We start from the raw sequence: 20,315 nt of genomic DNA on the forward strand, positions 1-20,315 counted from the left end.
CGAGGGGAAGATAAAGGGCCGCTGCATTGTGCGCCGCTCGTGACGTTTCGCAGATATTTTCGTTTCCGATGTGCCGTTATTTCTGGCGGTTTCTCGCTCGAATTTGTTTTATTCCGCTCGTCGTCGATCGCCGCCACTTCGTGTGTGCTAAAATTGCACGTACTTCCGCGCGCTCTGTACATCGTGTCTTTTTTTCCTCCAAAGTGATTGACTGGACATTTGCACTCGAGTAACGATTCTATTTTTTCGCGCCGACACGTACAATAGTTTCTTCCGCCTTTTTGTTTTTCCATTTTTCTCTCCTCTTGTTAGAACTGCCGCGGCAAAATTATTTCTTTAATAAGGAAACTCGTAGAAGAAACGCAGAGTCGAGAGGATAAAATCGACGACGGGGGCGGAAATTACTTCTTGTATAAAATCGAGGAGATTGAAAAGTTTAATCAATTATCGACAAAGAGATTTACTCGAAGCGGCTGCAATTTACGCCAATGATCGCGCTTTAATTAAACAGATCACCTTTGTTAAATTTTTGTTTTTTGTTTTTATAACGGTACTTTGTGCAAAGTTGTTTACTGAAACTTTTCCTTGATTCCTGATGAAACAGCCTTCATCGTTAAGACGCTCAATCTAACAAGAGGAATCGCACAGCAAATTTGATCCTTTTTGTGTGTGATGTAATCTACTCTGTCTGCGCTGCGCTTGAATCAACGCAGGCTCTAAATGAACGGTTAAATAAGACAGCAGTGAACGAAGAAATCTGCATTGCAATAATACCGCGCGACGGACATTTACGGGCTGATTGCTTGTTCTTCGTGATGAAGGGTCGGTCGGGAAACTTCTTAGTGAAGTCACCCAACACCCTGCACTAAAGATCCTGTCCAAGTACATTAACCTGGAAACGGCCGCGTGGAGTGTAATTTACACCCCGGCGACTCGCAATTGCATTTCCGTCCTTCGGCTCGAAATCACCGGAATTAGCATTGAGTCTCGCTTTTCCGTCGACGCGAAAATCGGTTTACCATTGGAACACGTTTGGGGAGAAAGAGAAAACTATTGGAATAAATTTATCGCAAATGGGAATGCAGAATAAATTCACCGCGGATGTTTACATCGTAAAAAAGTGAGACGAAAAAACGAGCAAGAAATACAAGAGAAATGTTAACATTTAACGAAGATCGAGATTGGGTAGGTCGAGGGAATTGGTGTCGCAAGATATCGAAAACCAGGTTGCGGGACTGTTTCGCGCGCTATTTCACAAACGCGCTCGGCTGTGTGAAAACGTGCAGTATCGAGGGAAGCTTTAATTGAGCGATTCGACCGCGTAATTGCGAGATTAAAAACATCAGCACGCGAAGGAACGAACGTGTGTGTTAAAATCTCGACGCTGTAATTCTTCAACGTCGAACCTCGGCGAATTAAAGTGACGTAAATCGGTGTGCTCCGGAGGTGTACATACGATAATCCTTGTTGAGAAAATGTCGACATTTCACGGCTTCTCAACGCAGACTCTGTGAATTCGTAGATGAGTAACACCAATCGATGCTATTATCGGCGGCTCTTACGATCGAAGAATTTCGCAATTTCCCACAAACGCGCGGTACATACGGAAATCAAGATGTGCACGCCAACGGATCAAAGGCTTTTATTACTTCTGTTGACCGAACACACCTTCGCCTGCCTGCAGAACTATTGAAACGACATTTCTCCCGGCGAAATGTCGTGACCGATTAAAATGAAGGAGTTTATTTCGGCGGATGGACAAGAAAAGCGTTTGGCTAAATTTAAGCTAAGGTTTCACGTCGATCCAGCGAGTTATGGTGAGATGTTTACACGGCGCTTCCTGTTAAATCGCACTCCTTTTTCATTTTCGATATTTTGCAAACTATCTCGAGTTGTTTGTTGAAAGAATTTACCATCGCATGATGCATCTTTTGGGTGGTTCTCAACGAAAATGTAGAGGTGATAATGTTCTCTTTCTTTCCTTCTCATTAATTAATCACATTTTCTGCCGTCGGTATATTCGTTTTTTTGCCGATAAAAAGCACGAGCGGTGCATGTTCTAATACCGAAACCTTTATGTTGATTTAACAGACTGCGCACGAAGCGGAGGAAATTGCAGCGGTATGACTCTCACTATTTGCGAAGTGCATATAAGTTCGCCGTACTGTATATAGTCGGGGAAAAATCTGCTCGACCAGTGTAGAATTCACGAAGCAGTGATCAAACTACAAATATCTATTTTAAAATCGAGAATACGCTTTTGCGCACTTTATACGCATAAATAATGAATTCCGATAATAATTCTATCAGTTTTCATTCCCCGTGATAGTAGCAATTTTGTCATGTTCCCATTCTCAACAAAATCTACTAAAATCTCGAAGTCAATCGTGCGGTGGAAAAAAGAGTCAAACAGTGAGTAAAGTATAAATATTGCGGTCGCTTTAAGAGACGTGTGAATTTTATTGGAACAATTCTCACAGCTACACAATCAACGATCGCGCCATTAAAATTAACGAATCTCTGTTATGGGAGAAAAGATCGATTGCATGACTTTTCCGTAGATACCAAAGCACAATACGGTCGTTTGTTTTTTGCCTGGTATGATATTGTGCCATACAATAACCTATTCGCCACATGTGGCGAACGATATTGTTGCAATATAAAGAGTTTGCTTTCAATATACCTTTATTTATTAAGGGGAAAATTTGAATGTTTCATTAGTAACCACTCGGTGATTTCAAAGGAGACTAAAAGTCGTCAAGTATCGAAATCGACCGAAAAGAAAGACGCACTGATATCACGCATTAAAATCAGTCGTATTATTACCATAGGATGTGGATTCATCCGATCGACCAGTCTTGCCTTTGCTGAATTTTTCGTTCTACTACGGATGCTGCAAAATTATGTCAGCCGAACTGTGTCCGAACGTAGGCAAAATTTGTGCCGTGTAAACTCGTAAAATATTCATTTGCATATTACAGCAGCGGAAATATATAGAGGAAAAAATATTTAAGTAAATAATTACTCTTAAAAGTAAATATTACTTGATCCAAATAAAAATTTGCCAAGGAATATTGGAATAATTATTAACTTGAATTTAGTACGGATTTTCATCTAGTTCGTCATCGTAAGAAGCAAAAGAGAGAGAAACGTTTGTCGAGATGAGGAATATTAACACGCGTCGTGAATAAACGTCTTTACTGAAGCAGCCCGACCGAGCCCACTTTTCCATAACATTGCGCAGACCTGTTGCTGTATATCGCGCAATGTCGTGCCGCATGCACCGTCCCGATAACACAGTCTATTTTGGTTCGCGAGAGTTTCGTAAAACGCCGACGCGGAGCCGCTTCTAAAATTGGCGCTACAGAAGTTCCGGCTGTGTGTGGGGATTCAAAGGGGATGTAATCGATCGAGACGAAATTCTTCTTTTATCCGAAGGAATCGTTATTTCTTTCCCAACGTTTTAAGCAGACGTACGTTCGTTGCAATTTTATTCGCTTCTCCTTGCGACGAATTGTTTCCGTGAAGATATGACGATGAAAGATAGATTCTTTCACCGATCGATGACATCGACAACGAAAATATATGTCGACGAAAAAAGAGGGGAGTCTATACTTGTTGCAGAAAATGGGATGTAAAAGTATTATACTACGAGAAACTACTGTGAGGTCCACCTGGAAATGAGTTGAACCTATCTGTTCTAAGAAAACGGTTATGCCGTTTGGAATGTGTTTGCCACGTGTTAGGAGCCGAGGCACATGTGGCCGGCCTGACTACGTGTACCTGACTACGAAAATGAACAGCGTTTTACCAAGTCATATTCGCTCGACTTACCGCGCTTCTGCGGTTCATCGGATCTCGGGATAATAAACACCGCGTCGTCCTCTTTCAAAACTTTTGCACGATGTCATGAATCACGGTGTCTGTTTTCCTCGATCAGGCCGGAAATAAGTTACCAGCGCCGATTCTTCGCCGCGAGCTGACAATTGTAGGAACGTTTTATCAAATTCTTCCCCGAAGGTTCAATCGTGTGCATACATTTGCGCCTGCATTCTTCGATTTTTTCTTCGTTATGAAAATTTCCGATCTCACTATAGTAGAAATCTATGTTACGTATAAGTTTTCAGTACTGTCTGTGAATATCGGAAATTCAACCTTAATGGCGCGTCCCGATATTATTACACTTGAACGTCTCGATCGTGAGTGACTTTGTGTCAAATATATCTCGCACAAAGCGCATCTTTAAATCATGTTTGCTCTCTCGTTGCTAACTGAAACAAGCGTTACATCGATTATTTACGGATCGCCAGAAATGAACATAAATCATTAATATAGCGCCGTGTTTAACTTTGTAAATAACGCTTCGTAACAATCCGATATTATCGCGAGCGATCAACAACGTTGTTACGGAAACCTCGAAATGCAGTAAGCAAAAGTACGTCGATGAAACGCTTCTTTCTTCTCGCTATAATTCGGAATAATTCGATTTATTCGTGTCGTTAATTTTTGCGCACACGTACGACAAGCGGTTCTCCCTCGTATTTTCAATACGAATAGACTTGTAATTTCGACGAAACGTTCGTGAAAGAAGAACGGTAGCCTCAAAGGAGCAGCGATTATCGAGATTTTGTATCTCGGTGTGAGTTCGGCAAAGAGACCGTCGTTCCAATTTGTATTAATAATGTCTCGGAATGTGCGGGCAAACGAGCGTCGTCTTCCTCCCTTCGGTTGCTATTAAGCTTTCGGTGAAGAGAGCACTTTCGTCTTAGCCAACTGCAATTTAATTTTAATTATGGTTTCCAGCTCTTAGATAGCCGGTGGATATTATAGCGTGAAATTTTTATCTCACCGCGCGCGATAAATCCTGCGTGACAAAAATGCACCGAAACGAATTGGCGCAGCGACGTCGGACCGACGAAAATCATTTACGAGATGTAATGGCGGGGGGATTAGTGTGGATTAATACGTTTCAACTGACTAAAGTTGCGTTTAATTTACGTTACGAAGGATATTTTCGGCTGCTTATTAGCAACAGATGAGATAAACGGATTTCGCAGTCTGCTCGTGGATTTTCTGCTCGATTTCGTCTTTTACGTATATTAACACTCTTCGCGAGGACGTCTCGACTGCGCTGTGAATTTCACAACAACGGTGCGAGAAATAGACGGAGGAGCTTTCGGACCGAAAATCTACTACGCGGCTGAAATGTTCGGCGCAAAGTTGAAATCATCACCTGGAAATTACTCGGCCGAACGGTCGGTCGGGTCAACCGACTATAAGAGGTCAACGCTCGTCGGCGACATTTAGACAATGCACATACGTAGATAATCGAAATGTTTGTCCCTTTAAGTCGAGCGATGCTTACCGGAATTATCATAACCACAGGCGGGCACGAATAGGGCTGGAATGACTGTGCACCGATGGAATTTCTCTCCCAGTGGTTAATTAGGCTACGGAAATACCAGAGTTGTACGTAAATGAACGTTACGGAGATAGCTCGGGCGATTGGAAAAGTTTCCACAATTTTTTTTCAAAGCTATCCGCTAATCAACTCTCTTTAACTACGCCCTTTTGCAAAAAAAGCGATCTCCTCGGAAAAAAAGCTACGTCGAATTTTAGTCGTGTGGAGGAAACGATGAATCGAAAAGATAATAATAAAGCTACAGTCGAAATATCCGTTGTATATTGTTCGCCGATACAGCCAGAATTCGCATCGATTATAAATAAGTATCATACGATCGTTTCGCGACATTCTGTTGCAGACATGAGCATCTTTCTCTTTAACGGTTTTCTGCTGCTGGGCTTCGTCGTGGCCACGGTGCCGGATGTCATGGTGCTGGGCTCGCCCTCGCAAATCGTGGACCGGGATTCAAGCGTAAAGAGGTGTCGTTACAAGAGGGACTACTCGTTGTTGGAAGCGCGGTGTTCAAATTTGGAACTGGAGGAAATCCCGATTAACTTAAAGGCGGACATACAGGTGAGTATGTCGACACGCTACGCTCTACTTTCGTAAACTTGCTTCGATGAATTTCCCAGACATGCTAAATCCGGCTTTCGATCATCTTAGTCTCGCATAGATATCGCGCGGTTGAAATTTTCCCACGAATTTGTAGCGAGTGAATCGTTTAGTTCTGCATACATTTGATTTCCTTGCGCACTTGATGAATTGCAAGAACTCTATGTAAATTTATAGATTACGCGAGCAGTTCATTCGTGTAGATTGGTGCGGAAGAAATACCAGACTTCTCGTGTAAACCTCGCCGATAACAGCATGTAGTAGGTTTCAAGTGAAATGAAGCGACGGAAATATAAGCGCCGCATGAAAATTAATGCTAATATCGGTCTTCTAGCCGCGTCTTTACGAGATCTTATCGATAAATAAGGTATTATTTTCTCGCTGGCGCAGGTGCTGGACGCTACGGTGAACCGGCTGAGAGAGCTGACCAACGACAGTCTGTTGCCTTACAAGAATCTGCAGTACATTTACCTGGCCGACAACTTTATTCAAAATATCGAGGAAGCTGCGTTCGCGAATCAGCATTACCTGCAGGTGCTGGACCTGACGAAGAACGGTTGCGACAATCTGCCCAAGAGCCTGTTTCAGCTACCGCGCCTCAGGACCCTCTACCTCGATTACAACAAGCTCACCGACTCGGTGTTCAAGGTGTCGGTGAGCTCGCCTCTGAGTATATTGCAACTGGCCAAGAACAAACTCACCAAGATCCCGGATATCGATGTGCAGCCGACTCTCATGCGCCTCAACCTGTCGGACAATGCGATCGTCTCCATCAGCAGCGAAGACATCGCGCCGTTCTGCTCGCTCGAGGTGCTGGATTTCTCGAGAAATCCGATCAAATTCGGCGAGGGCTGCGAATGCCATGCGCTCAAAGCGTGGCTGAAGCTACGGCGAATTCAAGTGAAGCCGTATTCGTTCAATTGCAGCGATTGGTCGTCCGAGAACGCAGCCCGGTGCGCCAATGTGCAGTTCAGCAATCGGACGCTCGAGCTGTACGACAACTGCTTGGCGGTGATACAGCAAAAGTTGGAGACCGAGAAGGCTCGTTCGGTCTGGATAATGGTCGTCTCGTGCGTCTCGGTGTTTATCGTATGCGTCTTCGTCGCTCTGTTCTGCGTCCACAAGAGGAATCGCAGGCGACGTAGGAAGCAGAAGCAGCAGCAGCAGCAGCAACTCGCGGCGAACAACGCCAACACCGAGCTGCTCAACAGCAATCTCACGCCGGGTAATTCGTGAACCGACCGTGGTGGCTCGTTGTAAGAGATGCTCGCATGTGTGGATGTCGACGCTACCAGTTTCACTTGCGACCGACGGCATGGCAGGACACACGAATGAGAGAGAGAGACCTGTTGCTGTTTGTTGAGAGTTTAATCGCGATATCGACGGACACACGTGCCGTCGTGACTGCCATTTTCCACCGATGTGTTGCAATTTTTCTCAACTGACATATATATATATATATTAGTCACTTTTCGAAGGTGTTGTTCGAGACGGCGCTTCGGACGCCAAGATTACTACACTTGTCACAGATATAAACGAATGTGTAAATGTTCCATATTATGTTGACATATAGCAGTTACGAGATATATATATATATCTGTGTGAAAACGTGACGGTTTCTCCAAGACTCTGAGTGTGTTTCAATAAATACCCCACCGTCATCTACCTAATAATCTCGCTGTACTCTTTGTGTGCGCCGATAAAAAAAAACACCAATTTTCGTTTCGAAAGAAATCGTGTGATTCTTGCCCATGTGTGACTGATATCAGTGGTGCATTTATTATCGCCACGGTTTATGGTGTTTGAAGAGGGATTCTTATCGGAAGACTTCCACCACGTAGAATCCAAAGTGGAGAATAACCCCTAACCTAGCCGTGTGATTTTACTTTTCGTCGATGCTTCTTCTACTCTCTCTTATTTCACATGCACAATTTTGTATCCCACTTGTATTTATTTTTCACAAATCGAGAATAGGTTATTATAGTTTACGCATAAAGACGCTGGACATTCTATAGTATAACGAGATCCACACAAGCGTTTGTTACATTCGAGCTAAAATGAACAGTGTGGAGGAGTATGCGTGATTTCTCTCTTATTAAAGAAAATGAAAGAAAAAAAGAAGGAAACAAGATCATCTCCAGCGCAAAGTCATATTCTCAGTTCCTAACATGTGTATAGGTTTATTTCATACATATATGTACCGGTGCAGAGATTATTTGATTTTATCATAAGATAAATACGGGTTAATCGTTACCATCGAAATAACGACACAACTCATGCGTAACACGACGTTGGACAATTTTTTTTACTAATTTCCACGTTACCTTTTAATACACACGAGAAATACTTTACAAACTATGTACAGAGGTATCAATAAAAATTGAGATCCGATAAATCACCCTTCAATCACACTTGTCATGATTTTTACCATTTTTATCTAACCATTGTATCTGATAGGGCGATACTTTTTCTACACCTTTGATACATTCGAATAAGTTTGTACGTATATATGAGCGTATTTTCGCACCGTTATTCACATAAATTTATTTCACCACAAAGTCAGTCAAAAATATCACTAAAATACCTATTTTATTCAATCGCAAATATTTATAAGATTGTAATGTATAAATTTTCATAGATGTATCGGTCATGAGAAAAAAGTGACAAAACGAGAAATGCCGGACGAGAAAAACCGTTTATTAAATGAAATACATCTTTGAAACAACGAACTGTAAAAAGATCAATGTATACGATGAAAATATTAATCGACTCGTAGCGCAAAATCGCAACGTTTATCAATTCAATAAAACAGCAGCTTTAAGCAAAATAAGAATTTTATTATTAAATTATTTCTATATACGCATATCCAGAGCCAATTCATAATATATATATATATATATATATATATTTGCAAAGATTGAATACGAACAGTATATTATTTTCACCCTTATTTGGATTTGACGCTCCTTCTTTCTCTGACTTACTGTGTTTAAAAATCGCTATTATCATGAAAAATAATAATTACATTTTTGTAATTTTTATTGGTATAAATGATACAAAGCTGAGTACAATTAAGAAAATTATTTCGTATGCTGAAATGGGCGCAATTATGTAGGAACAAAAATACATTTCTCAGAATTCTCCTTGAAATCTGCGCGATTTTCGTAGAAAACTCAGGCAGAGTTACGCGCAGTCAAATAGATGCACAATTTCACGGTTTTAACGCGGCCGAAGAACATGCTTCTCCTTCATCGATATGTAGTATAACCGACCACAATATTTCGCTCGAATCTTAATCGAACATTTTCTTTAGGCCGAAATTGTCCACTCGAACGACAGCACACGAAACTATCGTACTTTACTATTCCCACAGTCTGACACTGTTATACTTAAGGGGCTACATACATACATAGACGCGTAAAAAATGATTTTCACGAATTTTTAGAAGGCGATCAGTTATAAAAGAGGAAAGGAAAGGATGTACTTTTAACTAAAATGTCTGTTAATAGTAATATGAACAATTTCCTAAAAATTACTCCGCTGCATAAACAAATGCAGTAGTATTGCTGTCGACGACAAAAATGGTACCAGCTATATCTCCGCTATTATTTATCTGAAACAAAAAAGAACATTATTTTTCTTTGAAGTAGGTAAACAAAACTGATGCTTGTCGGAGCTGATTTGAAAAAATTTGCATGGATATGGTAGATGTTCGAAGTTAAAGGTGCGATCTTGCAAGTACTACTTGTTAAAAATTACCGTGTCAAATAACAGCTTAATCGGTTTATTAATAACAGTCTGAGATTTTTCTGGGACCGATTTCGAAAACGAGAAAAACACGTTTTGAGCTTAATAAAATAAGTTTTGTTATACTTTCATAGAATCATCCATTCCTTGGCCGTATGATGTTTCTTCTCCTTTTGATGCTTCGAAAAAGTCTTTTTATTGTTGTCGGTGCAGCAATGTTTCTTCACCTTACTTAGCGTTGCATGCGCGTTACTTAAATGCCGATTGTCTTCCGACGATAATTTCATAGCTTGCATTATTTTTAATGCAACTGTTCATTAAGTACTTGCGGCTACATCTATTGAATACGTCTGCTTTTCGAAGTGGCAGGACTTTCAAGATTCTTCGCACATACGGGAACATACTGTATCACAAATTAATTCGAATCTCCTTCGACAGGAAACTGATACGTTGTAACAGAGGTGAACGGTTGTGTGCGCTATACTACAACAGACTATAACTCCATCATTTTTACGAATTTTCGAATAAAATTTTCAGGGAATCTTCTATAATGATAGTAAAAGAGTATATTTTTGAATAATCGATTTTCTTGACACATTTACATGTATGTGGCCCCTTGAAAAAGAAATAGTAAAAAAGAGCATAAGGTAAATACTGATAACTTAATGTTTCCTGTTGGACAAGATGAACGAACATAAACGTAACTAGTTGTCATAGATTAATTGTAAATTACTACAACACATGTTATTAGGCCAATATTACCATTTGGAAGAGATAAAGACGAACGCATGAAACGATTCGTACGGACGAATTCTGCGCGATACATTTCGTAAGAGAAAATGGACGATACTCGCGCGAACGCTATTATCCGTCTGTATCAGATGATCGTTGTACGCCTGTGGATTTAACGGAATACAATTCTTTCGTAAGAAATAATTTCGTAAATGCAACGTATTTATTCACGGAACCCATTTGTTAAGTTTGATTTGAACTCTTGTCAGCTCAAATATATTATACAATATCTTCTCATACGTTGTACATACTTATATATATCTATATACTCTATTGTAATAAATGTAAGGAAATCGCACAATGTCTCAATCTTCATTTCATATCATCGTTTTTCTCTCGTTGTTGTAACCCACAACCTAAGATATCCGATCTTCACATATCTCTGATATTATATTCTAAATTAATTTCTGTGTTAATGGCGTGATCTCTTTTATCAGTTATTTAAAATGGTGCTGACGGAATGAAGCCCCATTATCATAGATAGCTTTTTAGAATCTTTTTGATATTACATTTAAGCTTACGATAAATTTACGTTCACATAAGGCGGCAACGCTCTTCACTTTGGGGGTCGCCCTGAAACACAAAACATACAATGTTTCATCAGCGAAACGAGAAATGTAAGATGAACGAGTAATTACCGCAGACCCTGATTCGTTTTAACCGATTGCATGATTACTAGCGTTTGTTTAGTCACGGATAGGGAAGAAAACTCAATCGACATTCAAAGAATCAGTTTATAAAGAATTGAATCAAGTTGGCCGAGTTGTGCTACTTAAATAACAAGGTCATCAGTATTTACCGCTTGAAAATAAAAAGATTTCCCCGACCACAGCTGAGTCGCGTATGAAAAAGAAATGGTTGTTCAACTCATCGTTGAATTGCACTACGGCTCTAATTCTTCGTTAAAAGTAGTGATGGTAGCTCGTAGCAGAGATTATGCAACTAATAAATACAACGATAATTCCAACAGGTCGGTTTAAGGAGCTTTCAGCCGAGACTCAAACTATTCATCATCGCCAGATGACGTGTCGACGAAAAATCGTTGGGCCTGTTATTTTTATTGGTTCCGAAGTTACGAGCTGCCAACATCTAAGGCCGGTATTCACAACGAATCATTTCACTGGCTACAACGTTCAAGACGATCTTAACGATCCGACTATGGGATCCAGCGGGGCAGTATTTATAGTCAGTCTTATATTTAAAACCGGCTCATTTTCAGACATTTCGTAGCCAATGAAACGTACAGCCCGAAAATGAACTCGAGACGATCTTAAATATAAGATTTGACTAGGAATATTTGCCTAAGAATCGAGGTCGCGGTAGACTCAACGACAAATCGTAAAATCCTTTTATTTTTCAAAGCAATACCATTCGATGACTGGAACTTTTTTACTTTCGCAAGTAATATTACATTTGAATTGAATAAACTTGTTATTTTTCGATCAATCAGTGGATTGGGTATCCTCTTTATATTAACCCTTTGCACTCGAGGGCTCCGGAGCGGAGCCATTTAAAATTTGTCTTCAAACTCAAATGCAAATAGCAAGAGCGGAATATCCTATACACAATAGTTTTTACGATTTGTCTTTGTCCTTATGTTATGAACTGAAAGTTATTTGCGTTGTCTCCATAGCGGAGCCCTCGAGTTTGAAGACAAATTTTAAATGGCTCCGCTCCGGAGCCCTCGAGTGCAAAGGGTTAATTTACTAACGAAAAATAAGTCCCTCTGGCGTTGAATTGCATTACTGAAAAAGGAAAGATCTGAGCAAAATAAAACAATACAAATTCCATACATAAGCTATATGTCTAGTAAACTCCAGTAATGAAATTTTGCAATATTACATTAAAAAATTAACAACATCGAAATCGATCAAATTTAAAAGTCGATTGGTCTTTCCAGGAAAAAATTAAATATCGATTCACATATTGTACAATCACCCATTTCTCATCACCCAGATACAAGCAAATGACATTTAAAATTGTTAAATCCACACAGAGAGTGAAATCTATGTATATGAAAATATGGAGCACATCATAATGCAACATTAAAAGTCACCGATCTTCCTTACTCGTATTTTATGCAAATTTCCTCGACGCGGTCTATTATTTCACATTACATCTCTATTATTGTATTAATATGCAGCACAATGTATATATACACGCCAAATTAAGTTTTTGTTATTTATAAATGTTACCATCACTCGCATTCTAAATTAAAGCAAGTGTATGCGCAGTTTCTCAAATTAATTATCATATCCGTTAGCGCGTACAATTCTAACAAGAGTATAAAACAAACTCATTTGTTATAGATATCAGACGAAAATTCGACAGAGAGATAAACCTTTAAATTGCGATTTGAAAAACTTGTGATACACACGTAGACCTTATATTCGTATATTTACATTTCTCATATTTGAAAAACAAAAAAAACACAAGAACAGTATATATAATATTTTAAATGGTTGCAACCCACGACACACACACACATACACACACAGAGAATAAGTCACTCAAGACCAAACAATCGAATAACACCCAGTTTTGGAGATAGAAAGAAATGCTTAAAGTAAAAGTTGTTTGGTATCGAGGGGGACATTATGCGATGGTGAACATTTTTTCCCAATTGGATGCGCTTAAGAGATTTGAAGGTCGTCTTTATTTTTTCAAGTGGATCATCTGATTTTCTTATTACCTTATGCACTTTTCGATGATTTTACCTTTTAGTAGTACTTTTATACGCAGAATGAACAGAGAAATCAGTTTTATGTAAAAGAAAAAAAAAACTATATGGTTAAATAAAAAGAAGAAAATGAAGATGGCCTTTAAATCTCCTAAGCGCCTTCACCTGGGAAAAATGTTTACATTACATCGCATAATGTCCCGCTCGATACTGAACAATTTTTATTTCAAGCATTTCTTTCTATCTTCAAAACTGTGGGTGTCATTCGGTTCGACTGGTCTTAACTGACTCACCCTGTATACATATACATGTATACAATTCCACTCTAGAAAGGAAGTTATAAAAATATTATCTATATGGATGTATAATTCTTGTTGAATATTTTTAAATTAAAGACAATGTGGTTAAATGATGGGATGATAATAGTCTCAACAAAGATTATTAATTCCCGTAAGGCATGAGAATTTTAGTCAAGCGTGAGCATCAAGGCAATGTGCTGCATGAGAACTAATAAAATATAAAGCGAAATAATTCTTGTATTATGAGTGCATATAGTATTATTGACAACGTAACGCTGAACATTTGTACATCTGATAGGTTATAAAACAACTTACATAAAGTGCCCATCAGAGTCGTGTGCCCTCACCCTTAATACGGGTAGAGATATCTTCTCTATGGAACAAGAAGTGAATTGTTGTGAAAAACACTACCCCCCAAAATTAGTTGTCTGCAACACTTATTCCGTATATAACAAAAAACGAGTAAAAGTGTTGTTGGTTGACTGACTACGCATCATTGTTAATTAAACCCCGTAATGCCTTAAAAGTATAAATATTATTCATAGCCACATTGTCTTCTTCAGATAGTATTTGGGAAATGGAATCGAAAAGCGTGACTATCGAGATCGATTTTTTTTTTCCTCGTCGTATAGTATTCATGATTGTACGTTCCATCTAGTGTACCGACTATGTAGTACTTCAAACTATTTATTACACATTGCATTGCGACACACACTAAATATTCGATCGACATTTTTTTGCTGCAGTTAAAATAAAACGCGGATGTATTCTATAAATTACTTGGAGTGAATTTTAAGTTAGAGTAGCAATATATTCACTCGCTTGTGGTGAATTCTCAGTCGAAACGAGTGAAAATTAATCCAGAACTCACTCAGAAAGTAATTTAACGAATATACAACAGCGTTACATGTCACTATTTTTTTCGGGCTGCGACATTTACTCGCCTTTATTTCGTAAAGCTTCGTTTCACCACGTACATCGCTCAGCATAATGTAGTAAACTGTATTCTTACCTGTTGGTGGTGAATCTCCTCGGATGGTCGGTATCCTAAGCTTTCCCTGTGCCGAGACAAGGATGTCGATAACTGCTGTCTCTTGCGTTCGGAAGTTGCCATTTCCTATATTAGAACATTTAATTAGTCTTCGATACGAAATGTACTTTCAAAATGCGCAGGTTCATAGTAGGGAAGACCGCGGTAACTTTTCGTTGCAACGACAATAGCTTCTTCTATGTTTTTATGCTGCAGTTTCTACAATTAATATTCCGAAAGGAATATTTTGCGACTTCCTTCGCGCTGCTTTTTTCATATGAACGGGTGGTCCCCCTCCCCTACACTACGTAGGATACTTCGCGTAAGAGAAGAAAGTTTACCTCTCCTTCGTTATTTAGCAGAATCGTAGTCATATTATCCGCTACGAACCACTTCTGTCCCTTCATAACAACGTTCGATGGTGGCTCGTGTGTCGCGCCGATATCGGCCGACCAAACCATCACCGTGGCGCTTGCGTCGAGCTTCGCGGTACGATGGAACTTGAAAACCGTCTCCAGAGCGCCAGCTTTACGAATAATCTGCCATCCACTCAAGCCTATCTCCTGTTAGGGGAACAGAAACATGCGTCGTTACTAACTAAACGCAACAATCTTCCGGGGCTTTACCTTGATTCCTTTGTTGGTCAGTTTGACGAATCGTCCTTGGGGATCAGCCTCCGTGATCTCTACGTCACTTCTGGCGGAACTAGTAACACTGTAGTCGCTGCTGCTCCGCTCCTCGCTTTCTTCCAACAAAGTACGTTTTCGTTTACCGCCTCTGAGAGGGATGTGCCTGGACGGAGTTGTTCTACCACCAGTGGACATGGAGGTATTGGTCGACTGTACAGGCGTGATGTTTAATCTGGAATTTCGATTGGTAAATCAAGAGCAAGCGTCGCCGCGTACGTTGATTCGCTCACCTCGCCTCTTCGGACTCGAGCAACTTGCGGTACGCGGCGATTTCCAAGTCGAGCGCTACTTTAATGTCCATGAGATCTTGATATTCCTGCAATTGCTGAGCCATTTCCTCTCGCATACGCGCCACCTCGCACTCCAACGCGGCCATCTGCTCCGTGTAACGAGCGCGTTCGTTCTCTCGCAAGTTCTCCAAGTCCCTGTCGGTTAAAACCAACGGTTACCAACGGTTTTACATTGAAGAATTCCGCAAACTTTACCTGTTGCGCGCATTAATAGCATTAATGGTGGCTTCAAGCTCGTTGATCTTGGTATTGAGACTTTCAATTCTACTTCGCGTCTGTCTCAATTCTTCCACCGCCATAGTGGCGGCTCCGCTGTTACGTTGCGCCTGAGACGTCAAGTTTTTGATCTTGTTCTCGTACAAAAGCTCGATTTCGTCGCGATTAGCGCGCATCTGACCCTCATATTGATCGCGTAATTCCTGCAGGGACTGCTGTAATTTAGCCTCGTACTGTTCAGCGAGACGGCCATCGATCTCGGATATTTCCACCTGAAACCACGTAGGATTGCTGCAATTCTTCTCTCTCTCTCTCTCTCATCAGATTTCGTTGTTTGAAAAAACAAATACTAACCTGTCGTCTCGTACGGGTCTCCGAAAGCTCTTGCTGATAAACCTGATCTTTGAAAGTAATATCCTCCTTGAGGGTCTGAATGTTGTTTTCGAGATCGATTCGTTGCAGAGTCTCTTCCTCAAGGTGCTTGCGAGCGTCGTCCAACAATCCTTTCACTCGATCTAGCTCCTTCTCCAATTCTCGCTCCTTCTCCGCGAACTTTTTACGTTCTGCTTGCGACTGATTAAACTGCAATTGCATGTCGTTGAAGCGGGTCTCGTATATCATCGCATTTCGCTCAGAAATCTGCAATTCCTTCGTCTTCTTGTCCAACCTGTAGCAGACGGTTTCCATCCGTTATATTTTCAATGAAGCGACAATTTCTCCTCACGTACAAAGTACCTTGAACGGCCTGTCAAAACAACTCTCGTGAAACAGAAATTATTTACTCGAAATGGAAAATATGAATCTCGTTTTCTCCAGAAGTGGAAACTAATAATAATATCAGATGAATAGTTTGATATTTCCTCCGAAAATGTTCCGAGTCGTTCGCGAGGAAGAAGCAGCGCGGGCAGGAGGAGGCGCGTGTTTCTATTTCGAGCGGTGCACGACCCACATTGAGAATTTTATTTTCTACCATGGTGGCCCCAGGCGTCGTCTCGCTCGGTTGGGAGCTTAAGGTCGCTAAAACGCGTCTGTTCCCACGCCATTGCTCGGAACGATCAAGGGGGTGAGACGAATCTACACGTTCGTCCTTTCGTGTGTAATACCGTTGTAAAATGGCGGCCGACATGATGTCAGCCACGGTTTCGTACAACGCTTTTTCCGCCGCCGGATCGATCGAAAGGTTTTCGAGGTCGTTCGCGATATACCGTTGTGCTGCTTTTACCAAATGTGTCTCGTTATTCGAATTTTCAGAATTTTCTCGAAAGTTTTGCATCGCCCCTCTATCGGCTCTTTTTCATTCATTTTCAATTCGCGATGCAATATACATCACTGGGTGAGAAGTTCCTTCGGTCCGCCTTGTGTCGTTGCGACGGGAAACGTCACGACCAAAAATATCATGACATTTTAGCGCGAACTATCACTCAGTGGTTTTCAACTGGTGATGTCATATAATCGTTTGTCCGAGAAGACAACGTTATTTCGAAAGCGAATAAAAAGGCAAGATCGATAGAACACGGTGTTGTACAGAGGTTTCACTCTCGACGAAATCGATCGGCACACCATGACAGAGAAACAAAGTCAATGTTTTTAGGTCAGGTGATACGCTTGCTGACATCATCACCGTATAGTAAGCGTGATGCAACCGCCGTAGTAACGTCACGCTACCTAAGCGCCGACGAAAGCCGCCGTTCATGCCGTCCGAATTCCTTCGCACTCAATGCCGATGTGTCCCACTTTCATCAACGCAACAAGATTAAAGTTACTTTTTAGATCGCCGTGTTTACAAACAATATGATGTTCGTCTTATAACCCAACACCATTTGTCGTAACGCAGAAAATGTTTCCGAATTAATTCGCGACGATTAAGCAAAATGTTCCTGAACATTGTAAAAATTATATTAAATTCGCCAACACAAGCGAACTCAAAGTTTCTTTACATCCGACGGTTGATCGAAAGAAAATATTGGCGACGCATAATAATAGTCTCTTGTGGCGAGAATCCGGAAGTACGCGCTATCAAGTACGACAAATTTTCGCGGCGAGATAATATCTGTGTGTGTGGTAATAGTAAATGATAAGTACAAAAATATCGATCGCCACATTTAGGTTGTTTAGCGCGCTTATAAGCCGTGTTGCTAAGGTGAGTCGATTATACTTTTCGTCTCTCTTCCGTTGTCCTGTATGTAATATACAGCTTGTAGAATTTGCATGTACACAATTTGGTGTTAAATTTACCACATAAATTTTTCTCTACACAAACATACACAAAGTAATACGTTATGTCGACAATTACTGTCACAAAATTAACATCTATAATATCGTGTTGATCGACACTGAAATATAAAATACGTTATTTTCACACTTGTGCATTTATTTTCACCTTGTTATAATTCTTGGAAAAAAAAAATGTTTATATAAATAGGCGTTAATATCCTCTAATACATTGCTCGAGTTTATTAACCAATCACAAAGAAATATATTTGTGTTAAAATTTTCACATATCCGCGTGTAAATTTAACATATTGTATTTACGTTGAGTCGATATTCAACAAGTGTTGTAAAATAATACACATTTTATACTTCAGTGTCGTATCAAGTTTGTGTTAATTTTTGACATAATATTTGTGTTACTTTTCAACATATTCATTTTGCGTTTAACGAACAAAGCAACTTGCATGGGTCGTGCGTTACAGAAAATTTTTTATCATAGTAGCTACAGCTATGTTTCGTATGTGTGCAATTTCAAGTAAAGGGACGCGCGTTCATCGGACGACTTCTCAGAAATTGAGTCGAGGAATGTATGATGAATCATAATTTACAACGTTCAATGACAAGAGGTATGTAAATGCCATGGGAATAAGCGAGCGAAAAAAATAAGAGAGAAAGGAAACCGACATTCTCCACATTTCTATTAATACCGATGTGTCAAGTTGCGTTTTGGCTTGTGGTTTCTCCATTGAAGCAAATGCATGTAAATACACATAAATATGGTTTACTTGCTATAACAAGCATAAAGGAGGGTGGAAAACGAAAAAAAATACACTCGCTATATATAAAAATTATTCGTTGTAGCCAGAATCTCGAGATAAACTCCTATCCTTGTGGAAACGCGTCTCTCGGGCTCTATAGTATTCACATCCGAGTGGATTTTTTTTTTTTTTGCGTTACTTTGCTAATCACTACATCCGAGCGACGTAAATAATATATATATATCGTGTATACGTCGACTAGAATTCTCACTGAGAGAAAGAGAGAGAGAGAGAGCAGATTGACTGGCGATATCTCCGAAGGCGTCGATCAAAGCAATATATCTGTCAACGTTAATCCTCACGCTCAATTCGGCTGAAACAAACTCAAGGCAGGCGCACGCGCGCAACACACACCGCTCTACTCACTTGCTCTTGAGATCCTCGTTGTCGTCCCACAAGCGTTTCGTGTCGATCTCGAGTTTGGCGCGTTCCCTGGCCGTCTCGTCGAGCAGCTTCCTCGCGTCGGAGAGCTCGTGCTCGTACATAGACTTGATATTGGACACCTCCCGGGTGACCGTTTCCTGGGTGGTCTGCACCTCCCGCGTCAGTCGGGAGTTCTCGGTCTCCAAGTAGCGCACCTTTTCGATGTAACACGCCAAACGGTCATTGAGATTTTGGAGCTCCTGCTTCTCCTGTAGCCGAGAATAGCGGGTAGGGCTGAGCGGGCTGCCGGGTCGCCGGCCGCCGATCGGCGTCGACGTGCTCGCTGGCGGCGATTGCATGCTGCTGACGCCGGAGGAAGACGAGGCGGCGGTGGCGGCGGCGGCCGCGGTCTTCTTGCTCGACTTGGTCGACATGTTTCGTAATCTCGTTCGATCTTATCGCGCGAACAAAGAAGCAGGCAGGCTGGCAGGCGGGTCTAACGAATCATCAACCCACTATCGGAAAGGTCGGCGCGTCCGTCTATCCTATCACGACCGATACACTCAGACACCTCGCAGCTAAATGCGTACTACCGCGACCAACGCGCGCCGCCATAGGGTGACGCGTTACAGGGACGCTGCGCAATCGACTCGTGCGCATTCGCGACGGCGCTAACGGCCGCGGCGGGATCGTTGAATCGTATCTCGAACACGTTTTGTAAATCGCATCAGCGGTGTACATTTTCTTACTTATCAAGCAAACTAACTTTATTTCATTATCTAAATAATAAATATTAATTTGAAGTAGACATACGTATTACAATATTAAATATTAGAGAACGGCCTACGAATAGCAGTTATTCGATAGAGGAAAGGCTGTGAACCCCTCATTTACATCTCTTGTACAATAACTTTGTCAACAATAAATGTAATATTAAAAATAGCACATGCTAAAGGAACCTGTATTAAAAGTGTTGCTTGCAACTTTAGTCACAAATATCGTGGTTCTCGAATAATCTTTTTGCACGGGCAACGTATTAAGACTTGAGACAACTGAGAACAATTGATCGAGTGGATATCTCCTACAGAAATCTTTTTCATCTGATTCCCAGAAAATTCAGTTACACCAACGAAATCGTTTTTTCCGTATGGAATAATTTTGTAT

At 40.7% G+C, this 20,315-nt stretch overlaps 2 protein-coding genes across 10 annotated transcripts in view; one reads left to right on the top strand and one right to left on the bottom strand.

The window, feature by feature from the left end:
* Positions 1 to 8,891, top strand: part of LOC106750641 (leucine-rich repeat protein soc-2 homolog) — a 44,788-nt gene extending 35,897 nt beyond the window's left edge. For all 7 annotated transcript variants that reach the window (XM_014631127.1, XM_014631123.1, XM_014631124.1 and 4 more), the window contains 2 exons: positions 5,763 to 5,977; positions 6,407 to 8,891. In XM_014631127.1, coding sequence (XP_014486613.1) covers positions 5,765 to 5,977; positions 6,407 to 7,252 — 1,059 coding nt within the window. In that variant the 5' untranslated portion in view covers positions 5,763 to 5,764 and the 3' untranslated portion in view covers positions 7,253 to 8,891. The remainder of the gene's footprint in view (positions 1 to 5,762; positions 5,978 to 6,406) is intronic.
* A 146-nt stretch (positions 8,892 to 9,037) lies between these two features.
* On the bottom strand, positions 9,038 to 19,757 carry LOC106750640 (lamin Dm0-like). 3 transcript variants are annotated; one of them, XR_001374968.1, is made up of 9 exons: positions 19,155 to 19,585; positions 16,114 to 16,426; positions 15,739 to 16,031; positions 15,484 to 15,678; positions 15,191 to 15,425; positions 14,906 to 15,127; positions 14,547 to 14,651; positions 9,890 to 11,128; positions 9,038 to 9,629 (listed from the first exon to the last, which is right to left on the bottom strand). XR_001374968.1 is itself a non-coding variant. In XM_014631121.1 (9 exons), exons 1-8 carry the CDS (start codon positions 19,583 to 19,585, stop codon positions 13,884 to 13,886), a joined length of 1,818 nt encoding a protein of 605 aa, XP_014486607.1. In that variant the 5' UTR covers positions 19,586 to 19,757; the 3' UTR covers positions 9,038 to 11,128; positions 13,850 to 13,883. The 3 variants fall into 3 exon arrangements, 2 of the variants coding, with proteins under 2 accessions (XP_014486607.1, XP_014486606.1); XM_014631121.1 differs by adding an exon at positions 13,850 to 13,907 and having other exon boundaries at positions 9,038 to 11,128; positions 19,155 to 19,757; XM_014631120.1 differs by having other exon boundaries at positions 9,038 to 11,128.
* Between the last annotated feature and the right edge of the window lie 558 nt (positions 19,758 to 20,315).

Source organism: Dinoponera quadriceps, unplaced genomic scaffold, assembly GCF_001313825.1.
Source record: "Dinoponera quadriceps isolate SergipeBrazil2010 unplaced genomic scaffold, ASM131382v1 scaffold5685, whole genome shotgun sequence".
Lineage (NCBI taxonomy): Eukaryota > Metazoa > Arthropoda > Insecta > Hymenoptera > Formicidae > Dinoponera > Dinoponera quadriceps.

Excerpts from the sequence above, each read along its gene's own strand:
- LOC106750640 (XM_014631120.1), bottom strand. The coding sequence starts at position 19,585 with ATGTCGACCAAGTCGAGCAAGAAGACCGCGGCCGCCGCCGCCACCGCC. Across the intron at positions 14,652-14,905 it reads TGCTAAATAACGAAGGAGAG|GAAATGGCAACTTCCGAACG; the intron begins GTAAACTTTCTT and ends GTTCTAATATAG. Across the intron at positions 11,129-14,546 it reads AGGAGATTCACCACCAACAG|GGCGACCCCCAAAGTGAAGA; the intron begins GTAAGAATACAG and ends TTTGTGTTTCAG.